This window comes from Raphanus sativus, chromosome 2 (genome assembly GCF_000801105.2).
Source record: "Raphanus sativus cultivar WK10039 chromosome 2, ASM80110v3, whole genome shotgun sequence".
In the NCBI taxonomy this organism is placed as follows: Eukaryota; Viridiplantae; Streptophyta; class Magnoliopsida; order Brassicales; family Brassicaceae; genus Raphanus; species Raphanus sativus.
The window spans coordinates 6932108-6957179 of NC_079512.1; the positions used below are offsets into that span (position 1 = coordinate 6932108).

Genomic DNA, 25072 nt, shown 5'->3' on the forward strand with positions numbered 1-25072 from the left:
GAAATTGTGTGTTTTCCGGTTTTGACGGAAAATTGTGTTTTTCGATTTTGACGGGAAACTACGCTTTTCCGGTTTTGGCGGGAAAGTTTATTTTACTGATTTAGTTGGGAATTTGTATATTTTATGATTTTGACGGAAAATTTATTTTTTGGTGAGGCTTGCTTTCACCGAGATGTTTCGTGAAGACTCACCTTTATTTGAATGAGAATTTGAGATGAATTTTACAAATTTAGTTGGGTGATCCATCTACGTGTACTATTTTAATGCATAAAACGAATATAGATTTGATTTTCATCCAGATGAGCAAACAAACAACACCTTAATATATTTATGATTATAAATTTACACGTTGAATATATTTGATATACAAATACGAGGTTTCAATTTATATCCATAAATTTAAAACTAAACTAAAAATATTAACAAATATAATAAAACTGAAATGGTAATTTTAAGTAATATACACTTTTACCATCTAAATTTAAAATAATCTAATTAAATAAAAACTACCATACACTACTTAAAATTTTGGAAAAAATTAAATATCTAATTTCGCTAATTTATAATATGGTATATACAGTAAGTGGATATGATTTGATTTTTCTGTCAAATTCGAATTGGTTTAATGTTTCTATGTAAAGTTGCAAAGTATCCGCTGTGTCTATAAAAGAAAAGTCGGTTTATGTAAATACCTAAACAAGGCTGGGAGAGAGGTTGGGCCCGAATACTTCGAAAAATATCTTAAAACGACTTTTCCGAACAAACAAACAAACAAACAAAAAAATCTAAACTTGGCGACGAATCGTCTCTTCTTTGCAATTTTCTTTTGATTGTGAGAGAGAGAGAGAGAGAGAGAGCGATCCTTTGCCCTGCGTACAAGTCGACGCATCCCCAAAAGTCTCTTCCTTTTTCTTTAATTCAAAATTCAAAAACTTTATCGGAGACTCGAGAGAGGTTATGGTGAAGTCATCGGAGGGTGTTTCGTCTTCGTCAGTGGCGCCGTTCCTGAGGAAATGCTACGAGATGGTCGACGACTCTTCCACTGATTCCATCATCTCGTGGAGTGCTAATGGAGACGACAACAGCTTCGTTATCTCGGACACGACCCTCTTCTCTGCTCAGCTCTTGCCTAAATACTTTAAACACAGCAATCTCTCTAGCTTCGTCCGTCAGCTCAACATCTACGTTAGTCCCTCTCCTCTCTCAGTCTTTAGTTTTGCTATTTTCTTATTGCTCTGTTTTGTGTTTTTTTTGCTCTGTTTCTTGAAATCTTGACTTCTTGATTCTTCCTTCTTTGCGTGTAAAGTGTGTACCTTTTTGATATTATTTGATTACTTGATGTCACTCCCTTGGTTAGATGATGAAATGGGTATGAAGAAAAGATGTTTTCTTTAGCTTCTATGATGATATTTTCTTGATTGCTCTGTTTTGTGTTTTTGTTCTGTTTCTTGAAATCTTGATTTCTTGATTCTGCCTTCTTTGCGTGTAAAGTGTGTACCTTTTTGAGATTATTTGATTACTTGATGTCACTCCCTTGGTTAGATAATGAAATGGGTATGAAGAAAATATGTTTTGTTCATTTGCCTGAATCTTGGATGTGTCTCTGCTTCTGTAAAGTGTGTACCTTTTTGTCTTTTTGGTTTCAGGGTTTTAGAAAAGTTGATGCGGATCATTATGAGTTTGCGCATGATTGGTTTGTCAGAGGTCGAAAGGACTTGCTAAAGAATGTTATCCGGAGGAAGAATGTTCAGAGTAGTAGTGATCATCAGAGCAAAAGCGTTTCCAGAAAACAGGAAAGTACAAGTGAAACTTGTCAGGAAGTTTATCCTGAGCTGTGGAAAGAAGTTGATATCTTAAAAGGGGATAAGAAGGCATTGGCGCAGGAGCTTGTCAAAGTTAGGCAGTACCAGGAGGTTACTGACACGAAGATGCTTCACTTGGAAGACAGAGTTCAAGGAATGGAAGAGAGTCAGCAAGAGATGTTGTCGTTTCTGGTGATGGTTATGCAGAATCCAAGTCTGTTGGTTCAGTTACTTCAACCAAAGGAGAAGAATTGGAGGAAAGGTGAAGGAGGAGGAGGAGGAGCAACGATTCTGGAAGAAGTTACAGAGGAAGGAGAATCAAACTCTAATGGTCTTCCTGTAGTAACATACCAGCAGAGACCATCAGAGGGAACAGCAAAGTCAAGCTCGAGTGACTTGAATGATTTTTTGAGAAACGCGGATATGTTGAAGTTCTGCTTGGATGAGAATCATGTGCCCTTGATCATACCTGATCTGTATGATGATGGAGCATGGGAAAAGCTTTTGTTGTTGAGCCCTTCAAAGAAGAAGAAGAATATGAAGAAAGGTAAGGATGATGGGACATTGGAGGAGGAGGAGGAGTGTGAGCCGATGGAGTTAGACAAGAGCGGTACGTTGAAGCTGATACAAGAGGAAATGGAGAGAGCAGATGAGTTTGATTTTGGACAGCTTACTCCAGAGAGGTCTAGGAATCTTGAGATTCTAACACAGCAGATAGCATTGATGGCTTCAAATGAATAGAAAGAGAAAATGATGAGTTTTTGAACATATCAAAACTTTTGTTAGGTAGTGAAAACATTATAAGTAGGCTCTGGAGTATTATTTTTGACCAGAGCTATTCTTAAAGATATGCTTTAGGAGTTTAGGGTCTTGCTAAAGAAAACCTGGACTTTCTATCTACTGAGAAGTTTACTTTATACTCCGTAAAAGCATTATTTACATGACCAATAATTTGAACACGTACTGTTAGGTACATTGAGTTCGTAAAGGATTAAGTGCAAGATTGGTCTAATACATACAAGTATAATTCATTATTTATTTTGCAAAGTACTACAATAGAAACAATAGTGAGGTTTTCTCTTTACAAGAAAAGAAAGTGTCTTGTTAACTTTTTTTGAGTTAACATGTCACACTCAAATATAAACATTAGTCTAACATGTTCCTAGATCTATTCTCGAGTCTCGACCCAAAAACATATATTTCTAAATCTTCCTTGTGGAATATTTTCAAGTCTTGTTCAAAGCCTTCTAGAAATATTCCTCTAATGATTTACCCTTTTTCCAAGGTAAATCATAGTTTTCTTAGCTTCTAAATGGCATTTAGTTCAGCTCTAAGTCGGTTCCAAATTTAGTCCTCAAGTTAGCTACACAACTTCTTTTCACATAGCACTTATTGTACTATTTCATATAGTACTTCACAACTGGAATAAGAACACCTTAAAGAGTTACTTTCTTCAGCGTCAGTCACTACACTAACACACATTTGTTTTTGGATCAGCAAATCCCTTATATATTATTTAAAAAACACTACAACATTTGAACTATGACATATGTCAAATTGATTTTCAGAATTCTTAAACAAATAAGTTGATCCATCTAATTATATACTATTTTTTTTATTAAACTAACTATAAAATTAACTATTCTTTTCGTTCTTTCTTTAAATAAAAACTACATAATTATTTAACATGTGACTAAAGTATATATAAAAATCAATGATTTTCACTAATAAAAATTTGATAAAAATTATGTATCCTCTATCATTTTTATGTTATATTATTAAAGTAAATTAAACAAGCCATAAAAATAAAATTTTGATTTTTCCGTAAATCTTATATTTTGAAGTTTAAAATTTTTAAAGATTACAATAATTTTTTTTTAAACTCCCGCACTATTTTTTTATCAATGGTTTAATTTTTTACTATAACAAAATAAAAATGAGTATAAACTATACGAGCAGGAAGTTTCATTTAAAAAAATGAGTTAAAATATATATCTATTTTAATATTGTTTAATATATACCATATGAAGATATAAAAATATTTTAATTTTGAAATTTTCTTTGAGCAAATATAAGAACTTAATATTTTAACTTCGAACATTACACTGAATTTCAGAAAACGATCATAAACTAGTAAACCATTAACTGTATCTCATTTATCAGTGATTTATTTTTTATTACATAAATATAAATGATCATAAAACCATATGAGTAGAAACCCTTATTTAGTAGATATTTATATTAAAATATACTATATATTTATGTTAATATCATTTAAAATAATTATATACCATATAAAATATTTTTAAAAAATCTGGATTTATTTACCATAAAATGATTATACATAATATATCTATGTTAACATCTTTAAATTTAATTATGTACTATATATCTATGTTAATGTCATTTAAAATTAATATATACCATATAAATTATATATAAAAGTTGTTGGTTTGATTTATGTACTTACAAAAATTTATCTATATATTTAATAGTTACCGACTTCTCAATTATTTAATATATATATTATTGTTTTATTATTTCATAATATATGAAAGAATGAAAAAAACTAATAGTATGAAAATAGTTTGTATATACAATCTCATCACGTGCAAGGCATGAATCTTAACTAGTTTCCATTAGGGCTGGGCAAAAAATCCGAACCCGAAAAACCGAACCGAATCCAATCCAAAAAAGTAGCACCGAACCCGAACCGAAATTGATTAAATATCCGAACGGGTTCAAAATTTCGGTATTTAAAGAACCAAAACCGAACCCGATCCGAACCGAAATATTTTGGGTACCCAAATGTATCCGAAATAAATTTATATACTTAAATATATACATTACTTTTATATATAATGTATATTAAAAATATTAAAAATATATAAGATACCTTTAAGTTTTCCAAAATACTCAGAAAATATATGCAAATAGTCAAAAGTAAATGTTTAAAATAGCTAAAGTATACTCAAAACACCAAAATAGTTAAATATCTATTGATTTTTTATCCAAATATTCAAAGAAAACCAATTTATATGTTAAATTAAGTTATTTTGACATATATGTTATGAAAATTTATATGTAATATATTATCTTTCTTATAGATTTTGAAAATTTAAAGTATATAATGAATTTTGAAAATTTAAAAACATTTTAAATGGGTTATCCAAACCCGAACCGAACCCGCAAAGATCCGAATCGAACCCGAACCGAAATTTAAAAATATCCGAATGGAGCTGAAATCTTTGACCCCGAAAACCCGAAACCCGAATGGACTGAACCGAAACCCGAATGGATACCCGAACGCCCAGCCCTAGTTTCTATATTGCACAATAACATGTAAAATAATCACAATGGCAATCATTATAATATATCTAGTGACTAAAAGGCAATTTAAAATTTCACGTGAGTTTCTTAGCAACAAAAAAAAGTTTCATGTGAGTGTACGAGGTGATGACACTGCAGCATGACAAAGGTGTAAATTATACATCACTCAAAGGTTATTCTGTAAAAATATTTATCTTTTAATATATAAGGAATGCAACGAAGAAATTATCTAAAAAATAATTTAACTGTTGACAAAAAAGATAGTTTGACTAAAGCATTGACTTTAGGAAAACTAGTATCTGCACTACCTTATAATACCCTATATATAATATTCTTTAGATAATCATGTGTATTAGTCTCCTCAAACAACATATATAAATCAGCAGTCTATATTTATCTTTTAATATATAAGGAATGCAATAAAAAATTATCTAAAAAATAATTTAACTGTTGACAAAAAAAGATAGTTTGACTAAAGCATTGACTTTAGGAAAACTAGTATATGCACTACCTTATAATACCCTATATATAATATTCTTTAGATAAACATGTGTATTAGTCTCCTCAAACAACATATATAAATCAGCAGTCTATATAATAAATCACAAAGATTTTGTCTAGTTCACTTTAACTTTTTTGACTCATATGGCTCAATCATCCGTACATGTTTCATATGCTGCGCCAACAGTACCAATGGCTATCATCATGACGGTTTTGTGTTTGTTTCTAGCCAATAATGTTTCCCATGCCCGGAAGCAGGCCACCTACTATGTCGGCGGCCAGTATGGTTGGGACGCGATTATTCCAATGGACACTTGGGCACGAGGCAAAATCTTCTACGCTGGTGATATTCTCGGTATGGAACTATATTAAAAAAAAATCATATTAATGTTATTGATAAGAAAATATATTAATAGTTTAGTTAAATAAGAGAGGACTTGTTGGATAAATCATCTAGGTCCGGTCCAATCTATGTATTACAACCGGATTAAGGTGTTATGTTATGATATTGATCCACTACAGCTCTAAACCAACTCCGAATTGAATTTACCCATCTATTTTTGTTCATCGAACCAACTCTACTAGAAAGGGTAAATATTTCTAGACAATAAATTTATATATTGATATAATGTGGTGTTGCATTGCAGAATTCAAATACGATTATCAGTCTAGCAATGTGATGGTGGTAAATCGTACCGGCTATGAAACGTGTATAGCAAACGAGAATGCGAAAGAGTACACATCAGGCGATGATAGGATCCAACTTCCATATGGTCTTAGCTATTACATCGGGACATATGATGCTGCTGATTGCTCAGCCGGTTTAAAGATGGCCATAAGAGCAATAAGTTAGTAATTAATTAGTTGAAAGTGGAATTATCATTGCATGGGTTTTTTTTTGTAAGACTTTATTCACTCAAAATCTCATATTAATAGAAACATTATCTGATAACTTTATCATGTTTTATGTCATTCCGTACTTTCCTTTTTAATGTTTTTGGGCAAACCTTAATATTTAGAGAAGCATGAGTTACTCCACAGAGGAGGAATTACAAAGATGAGATAGAGCTGCCTTGGCAAGGTTATCAGCAAAACATTATTTTAGAATTTCTTTCTCAAATTTAGTAATGTGTCATCGTCACATATTACTTTTTACGAAATATAATTGGTTTTGAATAATTATGACATAAAATCAAGTTGAACTTGAACTTGATCCATGCTTTTTGGTCATGGTAGCCGTTGCTTCCTTTGACTACAAAATGGGACGTTTGTTGGACTTTATTTATTGTTTGAGGCCTGTTCAACTTTTGTTTAATTCTCAACGCCCAAATTATGTTCTACCTCTCATTTGAACACTTGAGGAATCAGAGGTTCTAAAACCATTGTTAAGAGCACTCTGTTTAACAAGAGTTCCGTCAAGTTTATCCTCTAATGCTTCAAGTTGGATTATCTTTTCCACAAGAGACCTTGTAAGCTCCACATGTGGTTTATTTCTTTTTTTAAGGATTTTGAAATCTCTTGTAGATCGAGTCAATAAATATATCTTGTTGTATATATATAAGTTTTGTTCATTAATAGTGACAATATCTCTTTCACATACATGTCATGTAAATCCAGATTCATACATCGTATCTCTGCAACTATACATCGGTCATATTTAAACCAAATCGTATTTACATAGAGACAGATAGACAACAAACTCTGCAACTATTGAAGAAACTCCTCTCCTTCTTAAACTCTCTGTCGACTGCAAGGCAAATATGGATCATCTGTTCCCAACGGAAATAGATCTCTCTCCTAAGCCAAGTGGTGAACGTGAACGTTGACTCCTCTTGATCTCGGTAAGGACCCTTCTCATCTCCGCTTGATGCAGTGATGGTTGCCATATCTTCTCAAATTCTCTCTTTATCTTCACCACTTGGCTATGTTTTGGACCATCCTCGTTTCCATGATTGTTCTTGTTCTCCATTTTCACCACACAAACCCCGAGACAAACAAAGAAACCCTTTATAATAACTATGTCCTGTTTTAATAAGACGACACGAGTTGTATGTGAAAGTAGAAGAGAAATCAGGTTGGTGAGCAACGCCGAAATGATTTGAGAATATTATTATTACAAAGAGACGACTACTACTCTTTCTTGGTCTTATCTCTTTTGTTTATAAACAAATGCGAAGGATGAGAGTCGTGAGACAAGGACGTTGCCTTCGGAAAGAGTCGGGTTTTGAACGTTAAAACACCAAAAGGCTGCCATGTGGACTCAAGTCGGTCAACCAGAAGATTCTTGAGGATATGCTTTTGGGACCATTTACTCTTTAATCAGTCTGTTAATTATTATCCAAACGCATTAGTCTCGTGTTACTTTTTGTCATTAAAATATTCTAGAACATCTCCGAAAAAATTCTATTTCAAAGTTTACAAAATTTTATGTTTAAAGTTTCAAGACGTTATTCTCCAGAAACTAAATTTCAAACTTAATTTCAAAATCATTTGTAGTTTACTCCAACGTTTATATATTTATCATAATTAATGCAAAACTATATTTTTTTATAAATAACAAACACATATACAAAACTACTAAATAAACATTAATTAATAAAATCTATTCTAAAATATAAAATTATCAATAAAATAAATAATTAAATATTAAACTACAAACAAAATACCACATTATTTCATAAAATTATTTTCGTAATGTTCCATTACACAATTTATTTGGACAATATTTTGAAAGTTCCGTAACAAATTTACCAGACTATTAGTGTTATTATAATATTCAAATTTGTACAATAATTATGTCTTCATGTAGTCTTTTATATTTTTATTAAGTTTCTTTTGTAATATTTTTTTGTCTAACTCTAGTTTAAAATAATATAAATTGTATTTAAAAAATATTTAATTTTATGTGTGAAAATTGAGATTATAAGAAAAATCTGATACAACTATCAGGTATAAAAATTTTAAAGATTAAAATAATAACAATTTTTTAAAAAAATCATAAATATGATATATAATTAATTGTAAAGACCTAAATTCAAATAAAAGATGAAACTTCATATTTGAAGTTTCACTACACAAAACTTTAAATTTGAAGTGTTGAATTTTTTTTTAGATGTTCCTAGCAAGCTTGCATGTTTTGTTCTATTTTTTTTTCATTCATCTTTGCTCTTGTCCAAACCATAAAATTAAGTCGATTAGGCACAAACATAATACTTTTTGGCACAAACCAAATACTGGCCATTTGTTTTTATGTATGTGGCATTTTACTTGGCTTGATTTATGTAGGAAATTATAAAATTTGAATTAGTACTTAGTTTGTTAAAACAACTACTTACAATTTCAAATACTTATTAAAAGTAGTATATCTTCCAATTATTACTATTTTTTACTTGTGAAATAATTACCAATTACTTAATAAATATTTATAATTATTTAAGAATACTCCTTTTATTTTAGCAACTTAAACTATCCCCATTAATTTTACTTCTTATATGTTTCAAATCGATATAGATAAACTAATTAACAAAATAAATGGTTTTTGTATCCACATCCATTAATTAAAAACTAAAATATTTCTGTAAATATACCATTTTTGTTTAATTTATTTAACATAAAAGATTTTTTTATCATTAGAAAAAAATAATCAAAAATAAAAAGAAGTAACAAATAACGGATAATAAACCAACAACACTAAATATTTTCTTTTATACTAACTAAAATAAATGATTTGTTATTTGATATGGTCAACACGAGTATTTAATTATACGAAATACGAACGAAAACTAGAACGAGTCAGTTCTATTGGTAAAGGGATTACAGCTGTAAATTTTGTCAACGGAATTTGATTCGTGTTGTAATAGACTATTTACCATGTTTATATTTCCGGTAAAAAAATGAAAACACTTGGTTCTGTTACCAAAAAAAATATACAAACAAAATATATACTAAATAACAAATACAAAAATAAATGTTCCCACCCCAAATTAAGCCTTATTATTGACCTCCATGAAGTTGAAGAGTTTGGATGTGTTCATATGGCGGTAAGTTTTTTAACTAAGCAAACATATATATTGAAAACCATGTAATCCTTCATAAATGATGTTTAATAATATAAATTAAGAAATCAGATAAGATAAATATGTATTACAGGTGTGTTAGTGGTAATTGTAAGTTTATTATTATATATTTTTAATTTATTTTTATCTTGACTATAGGCATAATTTTGCTGAGATATAATAAAATAAAACAGGATTGGTAAAACTATAAAATATGTGATGCACATATAAAATAACAAATTTTATACTAGTTGATATCTTTAGTTTCTTATTTATCTATTACTGAAAAGATATTAAAGCTCTTACCAGGGCAGATGCAGAGTCATTAAATGAGGGCACCATTCCTTCATTATATAGTCCTCGCCTTTGCCACTGTTAGAAAAGATTTAACAGAAAATGTAATAAACTGCAACACGAGAATCAATGGTTAAGCTCATAGTCGCTCCAATAGTCCTCACCTTTGCCACTGTTAGAAAAGATCAACAGAAGATGTAGTAAACTGCAACACAAAAATCAACGGTTTAGGCTCATAGTCGCTCCAATAGTCCTCACCTTTGCCACTTTAGAAAAGATAAACAGAAGATGTAGTAAACTGCAACACGAGAATCAACAGTTTAGGCTCATAGTCGCTCCAATTAAATTTCCTAAAATGACACCCTTTTTCTAAATAGAAACTTTTCTAAAATCAGCTTTTCCAAAATAGAAACTTCTCTAAACATAAATTCCTAAAATTAAAAATAGAGAGGCACATACTTACAAGAAATCTAGTCGACAACTCTGACAGAAAATCTCATCGGGGAACCTATTGGTGACTTGTCGTCTGATAATTCAACAATAACTTATACCAAAAGTACTGTTAAATCTAACATCAAACAGACATAACAGCTAAAGCTTTCAAAGAAGAAACAAGGATCCTCATTACGAGATTGGTGCTCGTACATCCCCGGTAGAATTCACCCTCTACGTAGCCACATATGGGACTATTTTCCACACACACCACCCCAAGACGCTTTATCGATCTCATTTGCTGAATGGCTTAACAGATCGACTGAGCTGGCCACAGCATTACACAACTCTTTCGGCATACATAAATACATCTCTGTATCCGACCAGAATCATACTTGTCTCATTACTCAAATACAACTAACATTAAATGAAGCAAACCAACCATGTTGAATCCTCTAGTTTTGCGTTACCAATTTAAGCAGATAACATAGTTTTAAAACACATTGACTTCCAACAAAATCAACTTAAACAGACTGAAAATATTAGATTTAAATTATACATATTTTAAATCTTAAGTCGTGTACGAGAAATTACGATAATAGCTCTCATCTTTGCCACTGGTTAGAAAAGATCAACAGAAAATGTGACAAATTACAATACTAGTCAACAACTTAGGATCAAAATTGCTGTAAATAAAATTTCCAAAAATAGAAACTTTGCTAAAATATAAAATGGCACATTTCTTAAATTTAAAATTTTGTATACATAACTTCCAAAACTAGAATAGAGAGTCGACAAACTTACAAAGAAATCCTGGGAGAAACTCACCTGAAATCTAACCTGAGAACTGATGAAATTTATTTTACAGAGAAAAGAAAAAGCGGTAACATACCTAAATTTCCAACACGGAATAAAGATTTTTTTTTCCCAAATTGAAATTTATTCATATGAAAGATATCATAATTCATACAAAAGCTGGCTACCAACGAAATAGCCCCAAAACCAAGAGCCCATAAGAAGCGGTAACTAAAACCCACTCTGGGATGACATACGATCAAACACCTAAGAAAAGGCGACTAAAACCCACACCGGGTGACTAACGATAATAACACAACCACGACAATACCATGAAACTAGAAGCCATAACTAAGACATAGCAACATAAATCCACTACACTAAGGCAAACGACGATTCAGTGCAACACACCAAGAAAGATTTACAAAAAAAAAGTTTGAGCTATAATTTTTAATTAAAAAAACACAAACGGGACCTACTGTCGTTAGAGGTTATTTCTAATTCTAACTTTGGATTGTTTGTACGTTATTCATAGAACTAGAGTAGGTTTAATCTCAGTTTGACTATTATCCTTCCATTTTTATTCAGTCAATTAAGAATTCGAATTTCTCACGTGGACTGGATATATCAATTAAAAAGATGAGTGGAATCCGAACAAACATGTCTACTCAACTTTCGGTATGGTGGTAATAGAACAGAGAATAAGATTCAGCTAAATGTCGTGATGATATAGGAGTAATTTCCAGGGGGAATCATATCCAACACTATTACAATTCAACACTACACTACATGATTTGTGTCTATATATAGAGAGAAACCAGAATGATTTTAATTATGCATATAAAAAAACACTAAGATAAGTATATATAAAGAAAAAAATGCTTGACAAACTTATCGGAGGGCATAGGTATGGCAACGGGTACGGCCACAAGGACCACAGAAGCAGCGGCTATGCCTTCCAGGAGCACAAGAAATTCATGTCTTACGAGGAGTCAGAAGGAGGATACTTTGACCGTCAATCCCGCTACGATCACCACATGAGGCTTCCGGCCAACTACGGCCGTCCACCCATGGCTCACATGCCTGTCTTTGATGAAGAAGACTCAGACTCAGACGTAGAGGATTTCTATAAGAGCAGCCAGAGCCACCGCACTACGGTGCTGCCAAATCACGGCAAAAACCACCACCAACAGCCACCTCATATGAACTTCATGACCCTACCTCCGATGACTCAATTTCACCACAATGTAAGCTATCGTTTAAGATATGTCACAATCTAATTAATCATGATATGTTCCAAAGTTTCTTAGAACATTTTTGCTGTTTATAATATGCATTATACTGTACATGTTTTGTCTGGTGTCTTACAAACATATAAGTCCTGAAGCTAGGCTGAAAATTTGTTGTATAAATTAAATAATTTTATCTGACCAGAAAAACATATAATTTTATTTATGGAATCTAGTTAATGATTTCGGATCTTTTATGAAATGATGTCATATGCAAATGCACCAATTGTCCCTCTTATTAAACAGTTCAGTAATTTTTGTATGGTTTCTCACCATAGGGAATTTTGTTAATGATGATTTGCAGGGAAAGATGGGTAATGGATGGCAGGGGATGCATGAAGATGCATATCATGGAGGATACGGGATGCAGCAACACGGTGCGCAAGGGATGGAGCACCAGGACAGGCTTATGGCTCCTCAGGTTCCACCACATCATGTCTACATGAACCCCAGCCATGGCAGTGGCAGTGGCCATGCAGTTATGTTCAAGGCTTCGGAGAACTGGCGATTCAGCAACTATAGCGGCGGCCACCACAAAGCCGGGTGGAGGAATAAGGGACTCTGACCCAACTATGCCGGTTTAAAAAGAAGTAATGATTATGTATGCTAAATAATAAAATTATAAGTAAGATGTGTGCGTGATAAACATATTTCAGTATCGTACTAAAACCAAACAAGGGACTTTAGCAAAAAGAAACAAAGTGTTCTTGTTTGATGAACTTATAATTAGTAAGGAGTGTTGTTGCTGTGTATCTAATATATCAATACTATTAAAACAGGTGATCTTTTTCTGAGGTGACCTTCTATTTCAATATTATTTACCGTTCTCTGCCATTGACTTATTTTTAAGTTATGCTTTTGATTAAATGTTTTGTTTTCTTTTAATAAATCACAGATAACCATCTCCTATTTTTGTGTAGTATTTTTTCTATTTCAGAATATTAAATAAAACAAGTATATGGCATCCGAATTAATTTATTATTTAAATTAAACAAGCAAATATTTCCTAAATCTACTCCACTACATTAACATGAATTTAATGTCCATATAACATCAAACGTGAGTAAACTATGTCTCACCAAATTGTTTATGAAAATGAGATTGACCTACATATATGAATACAATGCTTTCGTGACAATTTTAGTTGTATAGTTTTACATAAAATCCAGAAGAAGTTTACCCTTTATTCGTAATATATATAGGTGTTATATATTTACAATATTAAATTATTAACTTATAAATGTTGGTGACCACCGTATTGTATAGATCTACACATGTTTATGAAATGTTAGTATCAATATTACAAATACACGCATTTAGTTATATCACTTATAAAAAGTTTTAAAATATATTAATTTGGATTAATTCAAGTTAACAAGCAATATACTTAACTGAAATATAGCAAAATTTGTTTAGATTTGAGAAAAGACGGGAAACATTTATAAATTTTAAAACAATATACCCCTTAAATTATGGATTTTGAATAAACATTTTTTATATTTTGATTGAGATATCTTTGAATATTAAAGAAATATTCGTAATACTGAACAACTTATTTTAGAAAAATAAAGAAATTAGAAACTATATCTTCATATATTCAAAAACTAATAAGATAAAACCTATCTAAAGAACTCTAACTATATTTATGTAACAATCTCAGTATCTCACTGATTTTTAATAAATAATTTGATAAATATTAGTTATATTCAAAAGCCATAATATATAAAGCAACAAATTAAATTTTCTAATACTGTGTAACATCTTATCAAAAATCTATCATATTAATTTAGCAGTATGACCAATTGATAATAGTTGAATCCAATTTAAAAAAACACATGGAACCTATAAATATAACTGAAACAATCTATATATAACTGTTTATATGCCAATATATAACTGCAACAACAACAAAAAAGTTCCATAATGATAAATTCTTTTTTTTTAGGAATGTCATATTTTTGTATATCGAACTCCTTATCATGGAACTTAAGTTTCTATTTTAAAGGCCTATTTATATCAAACTCCTTATCATACTAATCTCAATTTCAAATTTTGTATATTTTTTGCAGCTATATTTATAGGTTCAGAGATGCGAGAGAAAAATTAAATATATCCTAGAGAAAAATTAAATATTCAGAAATATAATTGGTTATAACCTCGATTTTATAAAAAAATTATATTTCTTAAAAAATATAAAACAAAAAATATATCCATCCTTTTAAGGACGGATCAAAAATTTGGTTCAACTATTTGAAAAAATCGATTTGCGGATGCGGGTTATGAATATTTTATTTGAGGTGGGTGCGAGTTGGTAGATTTTAGATTGCGGGTACCTGACGATCCGAAAAGTATTTAAAAATAAAAATAAAAAGAAAAGTAAACACTTTTTTAAAAAATATGGTATTTAAAAAACAATTTAATTTTTAAAAATATTTTTTTGATTATAAAAATATTTTTTATATAACCCGCGGATAGCCACAAAATTAATTTGGGCGGGTGTCATATAAATTATTTGTTTGCGGGTTGTGCGGGTCGTATTTTTTGACCAAAACAAAACTGAAACCCGCGGGTTGGCGTGTTGGCGGGTTCGACCGACAACCCAACCTTAATCGAACGTATACCGGATCAATTTTTAAATTGCTATTATTTAATTAAATATATTTTGATTAATATTTATACACAAATATGATTACAAAGAAAAATACAAATATAATCACAAAGAAAACACAAATATGATAATTAAATTAAAAAAAATATACCCGCCTGAGTTTAGGCTTCAATTTTCCATTTCTCGAACGTACTTCACCAAATACGTCAGCACTTAACGCACACCAGTGACACCATGAGCACGTCATCCCCAACGCACCACATGCCCACTATGAGCTACACACGAAGGCCAACTCCACCACACAAAGCGTCAACTCCAACGCCACCAAATTAAGTCTACATTAGACTCCATTGGAAACTACTTCAGACACTACTTTGACACCAAGTACTAACAAACACCAATATACAAACCCCTCTCTCTCTTCTATGAGGTCTGACTTTTTCATAAGGCACGTCCCTCCTTATATAGCAGACCAGAACTTACTCCCCATGTCTTCAACTTTCTTTCCAAGTCTTTAACTTTCTCTCCAAACCTTCCAAATACACATATGACAACTTTCCATTATCTTTATTGGAAAATTTCACCTTCAAGCAAACTCCTTTTGCTTTATGGAAAACGTCCATATGTCTTCAAACATATATCCTCTTTCCTTTTCTGAGCTTAGCAAGCCCACGCTCATCATGGAACACGAACTCAACCCAAGCGCATCTTCATGACACATACATGTACTACCTCATGTAGTACTTCACGAACTGATATAGAACATCTCTCAAAACTGCATCTTCAGTTTCCCCTTTTTTTTTACTATGCATATGCACTCATCATAACTGGCTTGAAAATCATGTCTTCAATCTCCTCCTATGAGTCACACCATAGTCAAAAACCAACTCGAAGATCAGCAAATTCCAAATCTATGAAGAAATCTCATCACGCCATCTTCATCAATCTTCAATCAAACTTTGTCTTACTTCATGAACAAGTTTCGTCCTCATCATCCATGATCTCACCAGTAATTTAGGTGACCCGCTCTGATACCAATTGTTAGTGCAGATGAGGCGACAAAAACTAGTGCAGAAAGTAAATGAAATACAAATTTTGTTAACGAGGTTTGTTTCCTACATCTCCGGGACCTTATCACGATTTCATTGACTTAGAATAAGGAGCAACCTAAAATTGCTATATGGTATAACACACACACTAGTGTCTACCACTCTTTTCTAAGAAGCAATCTACAAAGATTAGGAATCAAGCACGCATGCATAGATCACCATCCGGCTCACCGGAGCACCATGTCTTCTACAGCTGCAATCTTCATAAATCTCTTCAATGAAACCGCCATTGCTAAATTCCCCCTGAGTCTAGGCTTCAATCTTCCATCTTCTCAGAAGTACTTTCACCAAGTACGTCAACACCCAACACACACCAGTGACACCAAAACGCTTGATCATCCAAGCATACACAAAGCTCACCACGAATTACACACGGTGGGTAACTCCACCACACAAAGCGCCAACACCAAGGACACCAGAATAAGTCCACATCGGACTCCATCAGACTGCTTCAGTATGTCCTTCGACACCAAGAAGTAACACACACCAATATACAATGAGACCCCTCTCTCTCTTCTATCGGTCTGGCTTTCTCATAAGGCACATCCCTCCTTATATACCAGACCAGAACTTTCCCTTCACGTCTTCAACTTGCTTTCCAAGTCTTTAACTCTCTCTCCAAGTCTTTCAAATACACATATAGCAACTTTCCATTATTTTTATTAGAAAACTTCACCTTCAAGTAAACTCCCTTTTGCTTTATGAAAAAAGCGTCCATATGTCTTCTACCACATATCATCTTTCTTTTTCCAAGTTCAGTAAGTTCACGCTCATCACAAAACACAAACTCAACCCTAGCCCATCTTCATGAAACACACATGTACTACCTCATGTAGTACTTCACGAACTGATACAGAACATCTCAGAAACTGTATCTCAAATGTATTTCAGTTTTATAGTATAGATGTTGGATAACTTTAAAATAATCGAAATCAAATGTAATAATGTGCTAATGTTTGTTTGTAATAAAGAAATGAAAACATCTGTGAGAGTTTATGGATTACTGGAGTATTATTTTTAATATGTTGTTGATGAATCGATTTTTTAGAGCAACTCTAATTTTAGAGTAGTATCTCACATTTAAAATAAATAAATTAAAAGAAAAGCATGAGAGAGATTAGACATTGTTGAGGAGTTAAGTATGAGCCTGAGGCAGATTTCGGACTTTCAGCTCTTGAGTGTTGTGAAAGAGGAAAACAGAACCAGAGAAAAAAAATTACAATCTTATGTGGTCAATGGGCATTCTTCTTAGCTGTTCGAATTCTTTGTAAATGAAAGCCGCCTCCTCTGATGTGTCTTCCTTTTGGCTGCTTGGTGAATGGTTTTTTTTTTGTGTATGATCAAGGCAAGGATCATGTTTAGTTTGTCACTGTCTCTTGGTGGGTGAGGCTGATTTGTACTCTGTTTCGATTTATACTGAAAGTTAGAAGTTGAAAAGAAAACTACATTTTGAACGAAAAAAAAAGATTAAGACATTGTTTTCAGAAACTCATCAATGAAACTACTTTCACAAAGGATAGACATTAAAATCCATTGTATTCAAAGTTCTTCTCATGCCATTTCTGCTGGAGCAGCCATACGATGATGGTTTCTTTTTTTCCAAACAGAATGACACGGCTAGTGACTGCCGTCCCGTGATTACAACAACAAAACCGCCTGAAGGCACTCCTGATGATTGCAAGACAAAACCATCGTCAAGCAAAAAAGACCTCTTTGTTGGAGAGGAAAGAAACACCCATTTCATAAGAGGATCAAATACTCTTTCAGAAAAACGCTCTCTTACAAAATTTAGTCATTATCCAAGCTCATATTTGATCATTATCCTAGAAAATGTGCTGTTAGTCTAAGAACCAAATTAACCTCAAGGATGTACATAAGAGAACTATGTTAATGTGAGAGGAAAACTGGAGGTTTCTTAGTTTTAACTGAACCACATATGTCTAATCCATGGTTTTGAGTTTTGAACTGACTCAAGAAATTCAGCAAGACTTTTAAACCCATTTCATACATCATAAGCCCACTGGATGCAGAATATTCCTATTATGGATCAAGATTGTGACATTCATTATCTTTTTTTTTTATATTCGATGGAAGATTTTGTTGTAAGCTAAGAGATGAGTATCCACTACATTATCATATACATAACTCTAAATGTATAAATGCAAATACACTTTGTAAACTCTATATCTGTCAGCGGTCTCGGCCTGACTATTTTAACAACTCTCCTCCTATTTAAACGGTGGTTGCTGTTGAATTGGAGGAGGAGCTTTCAACTTGTAAAGATTTGAAATAATCCTTTTCTGCGTTAGCCATTCTACTCTGGAACATGGTCCACTCCTTTTTGCATCTGTCCCTCACCTGCAAACACATTTAAGTTATGCGTCTTTCTTTTTCCTCACATCGCATAATTACAACAAGAGAGATTTGAAAAGTTTTGTTACCCCTTGCCATGGCGCTTTTCCATCTACTGCCTCACCCTACAGCAATCACAAGAGAAAGAGAGTTTGAGCAAAGACGTTAATGTCAGATCAAGAAAGAGGAAAAAAATGGGACATAGAGAGAGAGAACGAGAGTTTACTTGGCTGCCAAGGGAAGGGACAGTTTGATGAATGATCCACTGAGAATCTACTACACCTATCTTCTCGTGTGCAGGCTGCATTTTGGTGAAAAATATACATAAGATTCGTCATCATACAACAAAGAGGTAACTACAAAACTAAGTAAACCAGTCTTTTGCGTGACAAAGAAACAATAGATGTCCCTTTCGTACCTCAGCACATCTTCTGAGTGCAAAGTCGAGTCCCCAACCGTGAACCAAATCATTCTGTTTATAAAAGTTAAGGTAAGGCATATAAGTGGTGAAACTGACAAGAAGCCAGATTTAAAGGGTAAGATGAATGAAATAAGGAACCTGGATCATATGCCACACGCATCTCCAGGCGTCTCTTGAAAATACAGGAGCCATGATCTCAACGAATCTGCAATTGTCAAATGACACAAAATGTTTAGTTCCCTGTTACAGGCAGAAAGAAAGGCTTCTGCTACGTACGCAGCACATGGAGGGAGGTGAGGATCTGAGCACCATCCTGGTTTTTCTTCTGTTATCCTGAATCAATTCAAAAACCAAAAATTTCAAAAAAAAAAAATTATGAAGAAAACTAAAGATGGCAGAGAATCTTGGGGTCCTATCATACTTGTGGACTTCACGATCTCCTCTTCTCTTTGTCATCTGCCATGTTAACCCTTTGTTTGGTTCCAAGCCAGGTTGGGAAATCTCAAGGCCATGCTTCTTCACCAGCTTTATGTACTCTTCAGCATTAAAATGCTCGACCCCGAGGTCTTCATCCCAGATGAATATGTAATCATATCGCGCTACAATATCAGGGTGCAAGAACCTCTTCGCATACCACCTAACAGGTGCCAAGAGAGTCAATAGCCATAAAACATCACCGGAGTATTATTAGAACTAAAACGAGACTGATACCATTTTGTCTGTTTTCTGACACTGATGTGTATAGCAGTCTTGGACCATTCAAACTCATCCCACTCAGTGACTCGGCCGTCATAATGAAACAGGAGAATAGTGAAGTTCCCTGAAAACTGTTGAGAAGAGTTTGATAATTCAATAAATGGTGTGATGCTAAAAGGCAAAAACATCAAAACCAAGAGAATGAAAACTAACCTTTTTGACACAAGCATCGATATTTTGTTTCTGTTTGATACCAACAGTGAATGTCACAAGATATCTTGGTTGGCTGGCCAAATCCTAAAGAAGCAAATCTATTTTAAGACTTAAACGCAGCTAACAAGAATGGTTTGATGATATTTAAAACTAATATAAGAAAAATGGTTTATGAGCGAGCATACCTCATGAGGTAAACCCCATAATCTGCGCAAATAGAAGTCAGATTCAGCAGCAACTATACCCGGTGGCAATCTTTCAGCACCACGAGGATTTGAAGGAACCCATATCTGCTCACAAGTCAGAAATAAAACCATAAAAAAAGTGTATCCAATGTGCTTAAAGACCACAAAGAAGTTATCTGTTAATTTGGTAACACCTATCCACAAAAATGTGTGATATTATTATTGGAAAGACCTTAGAGTCTTACTGCCCTTGAAAATGATAACCCAACTTTTAAGAATAATGTTAAGTGAGAACAAGCATGCCTTTGATTTGTCGACTGGACGAGATGAGGTGTTATTGTTGTTACTCTTTGATGAAGACCAAGATTTATGACTATCTGGAGTTGCAATTGCGGAACCCTTTTCCTCTATATATGAGAGATCGTTTGAAGGAATAAATTTTGTTGGGAGATTCACCTGGAATATAATATATGAGAGAAGATTAAAAAATATATATATGATAAAAACACAGAGCAGAAAGATAAATGATTAAAGAACCTTAGTGAGTGATAATGATGGAAAAGATATTCCAACCAGAAAGCCAAACGTTACACCAAAAAAGGCAGCTGCAATGATCTTCATTCCATCTTTTGATTTCCTACTAGCCAAACTGAAATAACAAAGGTGACTAATTAAGCGCTTCTCTGCACCTCCAAACAAATTAGACAGTAGGCTTCAAAACTATGAAAAGAATTAATCACATAGATCTCTTAAAAGAGACAAGAAGAGGTGTGTTTACCTGCGTGAAAAGATTCCCATAACTTGTCCAAAAATACTGATTGTAAGTGCAGGAGTCACTCGATGGTTTTGTCTCTGGCCTCCTGACAGTGAAGAAGCCAGGAACCTGCTAGGGTTAAACACAGTGAGTAATTACCTAGAATGAGTCTTTTGAAGGAGAAGATACACATGGTCAAACAGAATAGGATGTTCTATGTTATTTAAACATAGGCAGATTTGGTCATCAAATACAATTTTATTTAAAAAAAAAGAAATGGCCTTCTTTGAACATAAAGATGAATACAATAGAGTGCTTCTAAACCAACCACAACCAGGAGGGGTAAAGACTAGAATAACAAACTATTGACCAAAAAACCAATAATGAGAAAAAAAAAGTTAAAATGAAAAGTCAAAACACTTGCATTACATGGTGTTCTCAATTCTATAATCACAAATTGATTTGACGAAAGCAAGAAAAACAAACCATAAACTAGAACCAATCACAGAACAAGTCGTCGGCTAACAGAAACAGAACACTTCACTTAGATTGCCAGACCAAATATAACAGATAAACCGAAAATCAAACCAAAAGCAGTTAAAGAGAAAACTCAAACGTAACCCAATTTCCCAAACCGATAGGGCTTTCAAAATGATCCTGATTACAACAGAACAAGAAAGAAAGAAAAAAAAAAAGGGCAAAACTTTATAATCCAAAACGAACCTGGGGGAGGGGAGGGGAGGGTTAATCGAAGAAGCACGAATGAGAAAATCGTCTCTTCACCCACACAAAACCCAAACCCTTACTTCGCACCGAGAACAAAGAAAGAGGTGTTAAAACCCGCGTGATCTGACTCCAAACGCCTGAGGAGGAAACGCAGCGTAGGGGTCTTTCTTGGTTGTTTGGTGGCGACCCTTGTGAGAATTCTTTTTTCTTTCTCGCCGTTTCTTTTAGGTGAAGGAGAAAGAAGAAAGAGAAACCCAAGAAGCTCAAAACTCAAAGCTGATTCCTTTAAAAGTTAATATAGAAAAAAACGAAATTAGAAATGGTGAAACTGAAATATCGAAAAACCCCAAACGACAGCGTTTTCGTTGAGAAGTTGTCATGGTTTGATTGGCTTCTCTAACTTAAATGCGCGTAAAAGTACGCACGACAAATAACAAAAAAAATTCATCAAAGGACCGACCGACACCGGCACGCATCTCCGTACAACAAACATGTAATTGTGAATGTAAAAAAATTCTACGAAAATTCAATTTTCAAAAATTGCAATTTTTGTCATACTATTTGTTGCCAAAAACAATTCAAGATGCAAATTACAAGAAAGCCTGTGGGTTGGGAGATCTCTCCAAAAATCACGCCGGATCTTTTACTATTTTAGAAGATAAGATTTTGATAGAAGAAAGCAACAAATCCAGATACGTTGTAAATAGTTAATGAAATTATTTATTTCTAACCTGGAATATGTTGAATTAAAAAATATATTAGATTATGACTCGTTCTTTCAAGGGCATGTATATTTTTTTTGTTTTACATTTTTCCGGAAATTTAATTTTAATTTTTATATTTATATTTTAAATTATATTTGTGCTTTTTCTGTAATTATATTTTATAAAATATTGTCTTAAATGATTAGTAAGAAGTTTTAATGACTGCATTAAAATAGTTGGACTAAACTTATATCAATAAGGGGCTGACTGGTTTTCCCGATACCATCCGCAAACGCAGCTTTTGCGGTTCATAGCGTTTGTTGGCGTTTTGAAACAATCACAGAAAACGCTACAAATCGCTTCAAACCGCTCTGAATCTCTTAAAATTAAAAGCTGGTTCCAGCTAGCGTTTGCGGTTGCGGGAGGGTAAATTTTTTTCTTTAAGAACAGAATAAATAAAATAATATTAAAAATATCCAATAAAAATTTTCAATTGAAATAATAGAAATTGTAAAATATATTCATATTATATTTCAATTTATATTATAAAAATTCAAAACTAAAATATTTTCTATAAATTTTTAAAATTGAATAATATGATTTTATAAATATAAATTTTATATTTATCATATTATTATGATTTTTAATATTTTTATAATTACCTAAAATGTAAATATTGTTAAATTATTATTTAACAGATGTTGTTTGGTAGTTTACCAGTCATAAGAATCCCGCAAACACAACAATTTCTAACAGCTGTACCAGTCGTACAAATCTCTAAAAAACGCTTAAAACCGTAACTACCCGCACCCGCAAACTCCCGCAACCGCAACCGCAACCGCTGCGGTTACACCAGTCAGGCCCTAAGTAGTGATGGGTTTGCGGATTGACCCGCCCAGCTCCGTTCCACTGTGGGTTGAATCATTTTTTTATTCAAAAATTCGGCCCACTTGACCCACAAGTAGAAAAAATGATGTCCGTATCCGCTCTACTTAAATTAACGGATAATCCACAGGACCCACAGATAATATTAAAAATAATAAAAATAATTATTTTATATATTTTTATTGATATTTTTTAAAACTGACATAAATATATATTTTAGTTAATTTTTATAAATATTCGTAATTTTAATTATTTTATAAGAAAATCATATTTTTACAAAAATCATTTTTTAATTTTGCCGGTTAAAGGGTATCCTCAGTTTAAATTCGATCGATCCGCATCCGCCGCGCATAAAATATACTCGACCCGCACCCGCAGCCGCCCCATATATTTTTCAAATTTGTTGATCGGCACCCGTCCCGCAGTGGATCAAACGGAGCAGAACCCGCAGATAAAGAATCAAATTTTGAGGGCTATCAATTAGTCATGTTCCTAATTTAATAGAATAGATTATTATTAGATTCGTGTAGAAACTGTAAAAAAGAAGCATTTTTAATATAATTAACTGAAAGCGCAGATATATATTTGATCATTTTACTAAAAATATAAATAATATTACTTGATTATACTACATACCAAATCATTTTAACAATTTATACCCTAAAAAGGGCGGTTTATTTTTTGTTTTACATTTTTTTTAGAAATTTAAATTTTATATTTATGTTTTTAATCATATTTGTATTTTTGTATTATATTTCTTTTAAATGATTAATAAGATATTTTAATAATTGTATTAAAATAGTTGGACCACACATATATAAATAGATCATGTTCATGTTTTAATAGTATTGGTGATAGAATAATAGTTATTGATATATATTGTTTAGACTTTCGATTATAAGATAACAATTTCAATTTTATTGGTCTTAAGATGTTGATTTATATTATTTGATTCTAGTTTAAATGTATTTGATTAAATGTGTCAGTGAAAAGCTATTGATCATTTATTGGTCTTAAGATGTTGATCATTTTACTTTTTATTGGTCTTAAGATGTTGATTTATATTAACATCATTCTTGTCTAACTTATGATAGAATTGGTAAATTCTTTTCTCATTTTCATTATGTTCGTATTTCTCCAAAAGATAAACTGAAAAAGTCAAAATAAAGCCAGTTGGTTTATTTTAAAAATTTAACTAAGGATAAAACAATTACCGGGAATTTAGTTACAATACCAATATTCATAATAGGTTTGATTAGCGGCAGTTAATATTTTTAGAGTAGGTTTAGTAATATTTCAAAGAGTAATAGGGATAAATAAGTGGATACAACTTTTATTAATAGAGCAAACTGCAGAATTAATAGAATAGATTCAAGGACTTTGTATTAACAGAGATTTTTTCTTTCTTCGAATATTATAGACAAATGGTTGAATGTGGATCGTAGCAACAAGGACATTCTGTCACTTAAAATACATCGTCGCATATTTAGAACTTTAAAATTTTTGATATCTATAATAATGGTTGTTCAGAAAAATATCTATCTATAATAATAAAGTTGACTAGTCTCTCTTCGATATGTAACCCCAGAAAATGTAATTCCAAAACTTGATATCTATGGCTGCAACTGGTTTTTCCTAGATGAAATACATGGAATAAAAAGAATAATCATATGTGGAATGAAAAAAATGGAATGATAAATAAATTGGAATAGAAACTGAAATTTTTAGTGGAATTGGAATTCCAATCATTCCACACATTCACGAGCCTTTTTAATATGGAACAAATGGAAAATATTTTACAAAAGGATTTGTTTTTAAGTTTTATTCCATTTTTGGAATATGTGGAATTGATTTGAAATGGTTTTTCAAGTAACTGGTAAATATTTTTTGGAATCCTGTGGAATGATGCATTCCAACTAAT

At 32.4% G+C, this 25072-nt stretch overlaps 5 protein-coding genes across 5 annotated transcripts; 3 read left to right on the forward strand and 2 right to left on the reverse strand.

Moving 5' to 3' along the window:
• The first annotated feature begins 793 nt into the window (after positions 1 to 793).
• Positions 794 to 2702, forward strand: LOC108817513 (heat stress transcription factor A-8). The gene is made up of 2 exons (XM_018590234.2): positions 794 to 1185; positions 1647 to 2702. Exons 1-2 carry the CDS (start codon positions 958 to 960, stop codon positions 2541 to 2543), a joined length of 1125 nt encoding a protein of 374 aa, XP_018445736.2. The 5' UTR covers positions 794 to 957; the 3' UTR covers positions 2544 to 2702.
• Positions 2703 to 5675: 2973 nt separating this feature from the next.
• LOC108841648 (early nodulin-like protein 22) lies at positions 5676 to 6604 on the forward strand. The gene is made up of 2 exons (XM_018614402.2): positions 5676 to 5988; positions 6281 to 6604. Exons 1-2 carry the CDS (start codon positions 5778 to 5780, stop codon positions 6484 to 6486), a joined length of 417 nt encoding a protein of 138 aa, XP_018469904.2. The 5' UTR covers positions 5676 to 5777; the 3' UTR covers positions 6487 to 6604.
• Positions 6605 to 7175: 571 nt separating this feature from the next.
• Positions 7176 to 7969, reverse strand: LOC108840556 (uncharacterized). The gene has a single exon (XM_018613396.2). It carries the CDS (start codon positions 7600 to 7602, stop codon positions 7399 to 7401), a length of 204 nt encoding a protein of 67 aa, XP_018468898.1. The 5' UTR covers positions 7603 to 7969; the 3' UTR covers positions 7176 to 7398.
• A 4057-nt stretch (positions 7970 to 12026) lies between these two features.
• Positions 12027 to 13315, forward strand: LOC108825385 (uncharacterized). The gene is made up of 2 exons (XM_018598682.2): positions 12027 to 12456; positions 12803 to 13315. The coding sequence occupies exons 1-2, from the start codon at positions 12088 to 12090 to the stop codon at positions 13061 to 13063; spliced, it is 630 nt and encodes a 209-aa protein (XP_018454184.1). The 5' UTR covers positions 12027 to 12087; the 3' UTR covers positions 13064 to 13315.
• A 4940-nt stretch (positions 13316 to 18255) lies between these two features.
• LOC108818493 (uncharacterized) lies at positions 18256 to 21834 on the reverse strand. Its single transcript, XM_018591481.2, has 14 exons — positions 21560 to 21834; positions 20861 to 20965; positions 20620 to 20731; positions 20386 to 20538; positions 20083 to 20187; positions 19898 to 19981; positions 19700 to 19815; positions 19410 to 19625; positions 19265 to 19321; positions 19127 to 19193; positions 18986 to 19039; positions 18794 to 18868; positions 18657 to 18692; positions 18256 to 18573 (listed from the first exon to the last, which is right to left on the reverse strand). Exons 2-14 carry the CDS (start codon positions 20878 to 20880, stop codon positions 18448 to 18450), a joined length of 1221 nt encoding a protein of 406 aa, XP_018446983.1. The 5' UTR covers positions 20881 to 20965; positions 21560 to 21834; the 3' UTR covers positions 18256 to 18447.
• Positions 21835 to 25072: the final 3238 nt, after the last annotated feature.

Coding starts and splice junctions, on each gene's coding strand:
- LOC108817513 (XM_018590234.2), top strand. CDS start 958: ATGGTGAAGTCATCGGAGGGTGTTTCGTCTTCGTCAGTGGCGCCGTTC. Junction 1,186..1,646: donor TCCGTCAGCTCAACATCTAC/GTTAGTCCCTCT, acceptor TTTTGGTTTCAG/GGTTTTAGAAAAGTTGATGC.
- LOC108841648 (XM_018614402.2), top strand. CDS start 5,778: ATGGCTCAATCATCCGTACATGTTTCATATGCTGCGCCAACAGTACCA. Junction 5,989..6,280: donor CTACGCTGGTGATATTCTCG/GTATGGAACTAT, acceptor GTTGCATTGCAG/AATTCAAATACGATTATCAG.
- LOC108840556 (XM_018613396.2), bottom strand. CDS start 7,602: ATGGAGAACAAGAACAATCATGGAAACGAGGATGGTCCAAAACATAGC.
- LOC108825385 (XM_018598682.2), top strand. CDS start 12,088: ATGCTTGACAAACTTATCGGAGGGCATAGGTATGGCAACGGGTACGGC. Junction 12,457..12,802: donor TGACTCAATTTCACCACAAT/GTAAGCTATCGT, acceptor GATGATTTGCAG/GGAAAGATGGGTAATGGATG.
- LOC108818493 (XM_018591481.2), bottom strand. CDS start 20,880: ATGGGAATCTTTTCACGCAG. Junction 20,732..20,860: donor ATGGGAATCTTTTCACGCAG/GTAAACACACCT, acceptor TTGTTATTTCAG/TTTGGCTAGTAGGAAATCAA. Junction 18,693..18,793: donor TCCCTTCCCTTGGCAGCCAA/GTAAACTCTCGT, acceptor TGATTGCTGTAG/GGTGAGGCAGTAGATGGAAA.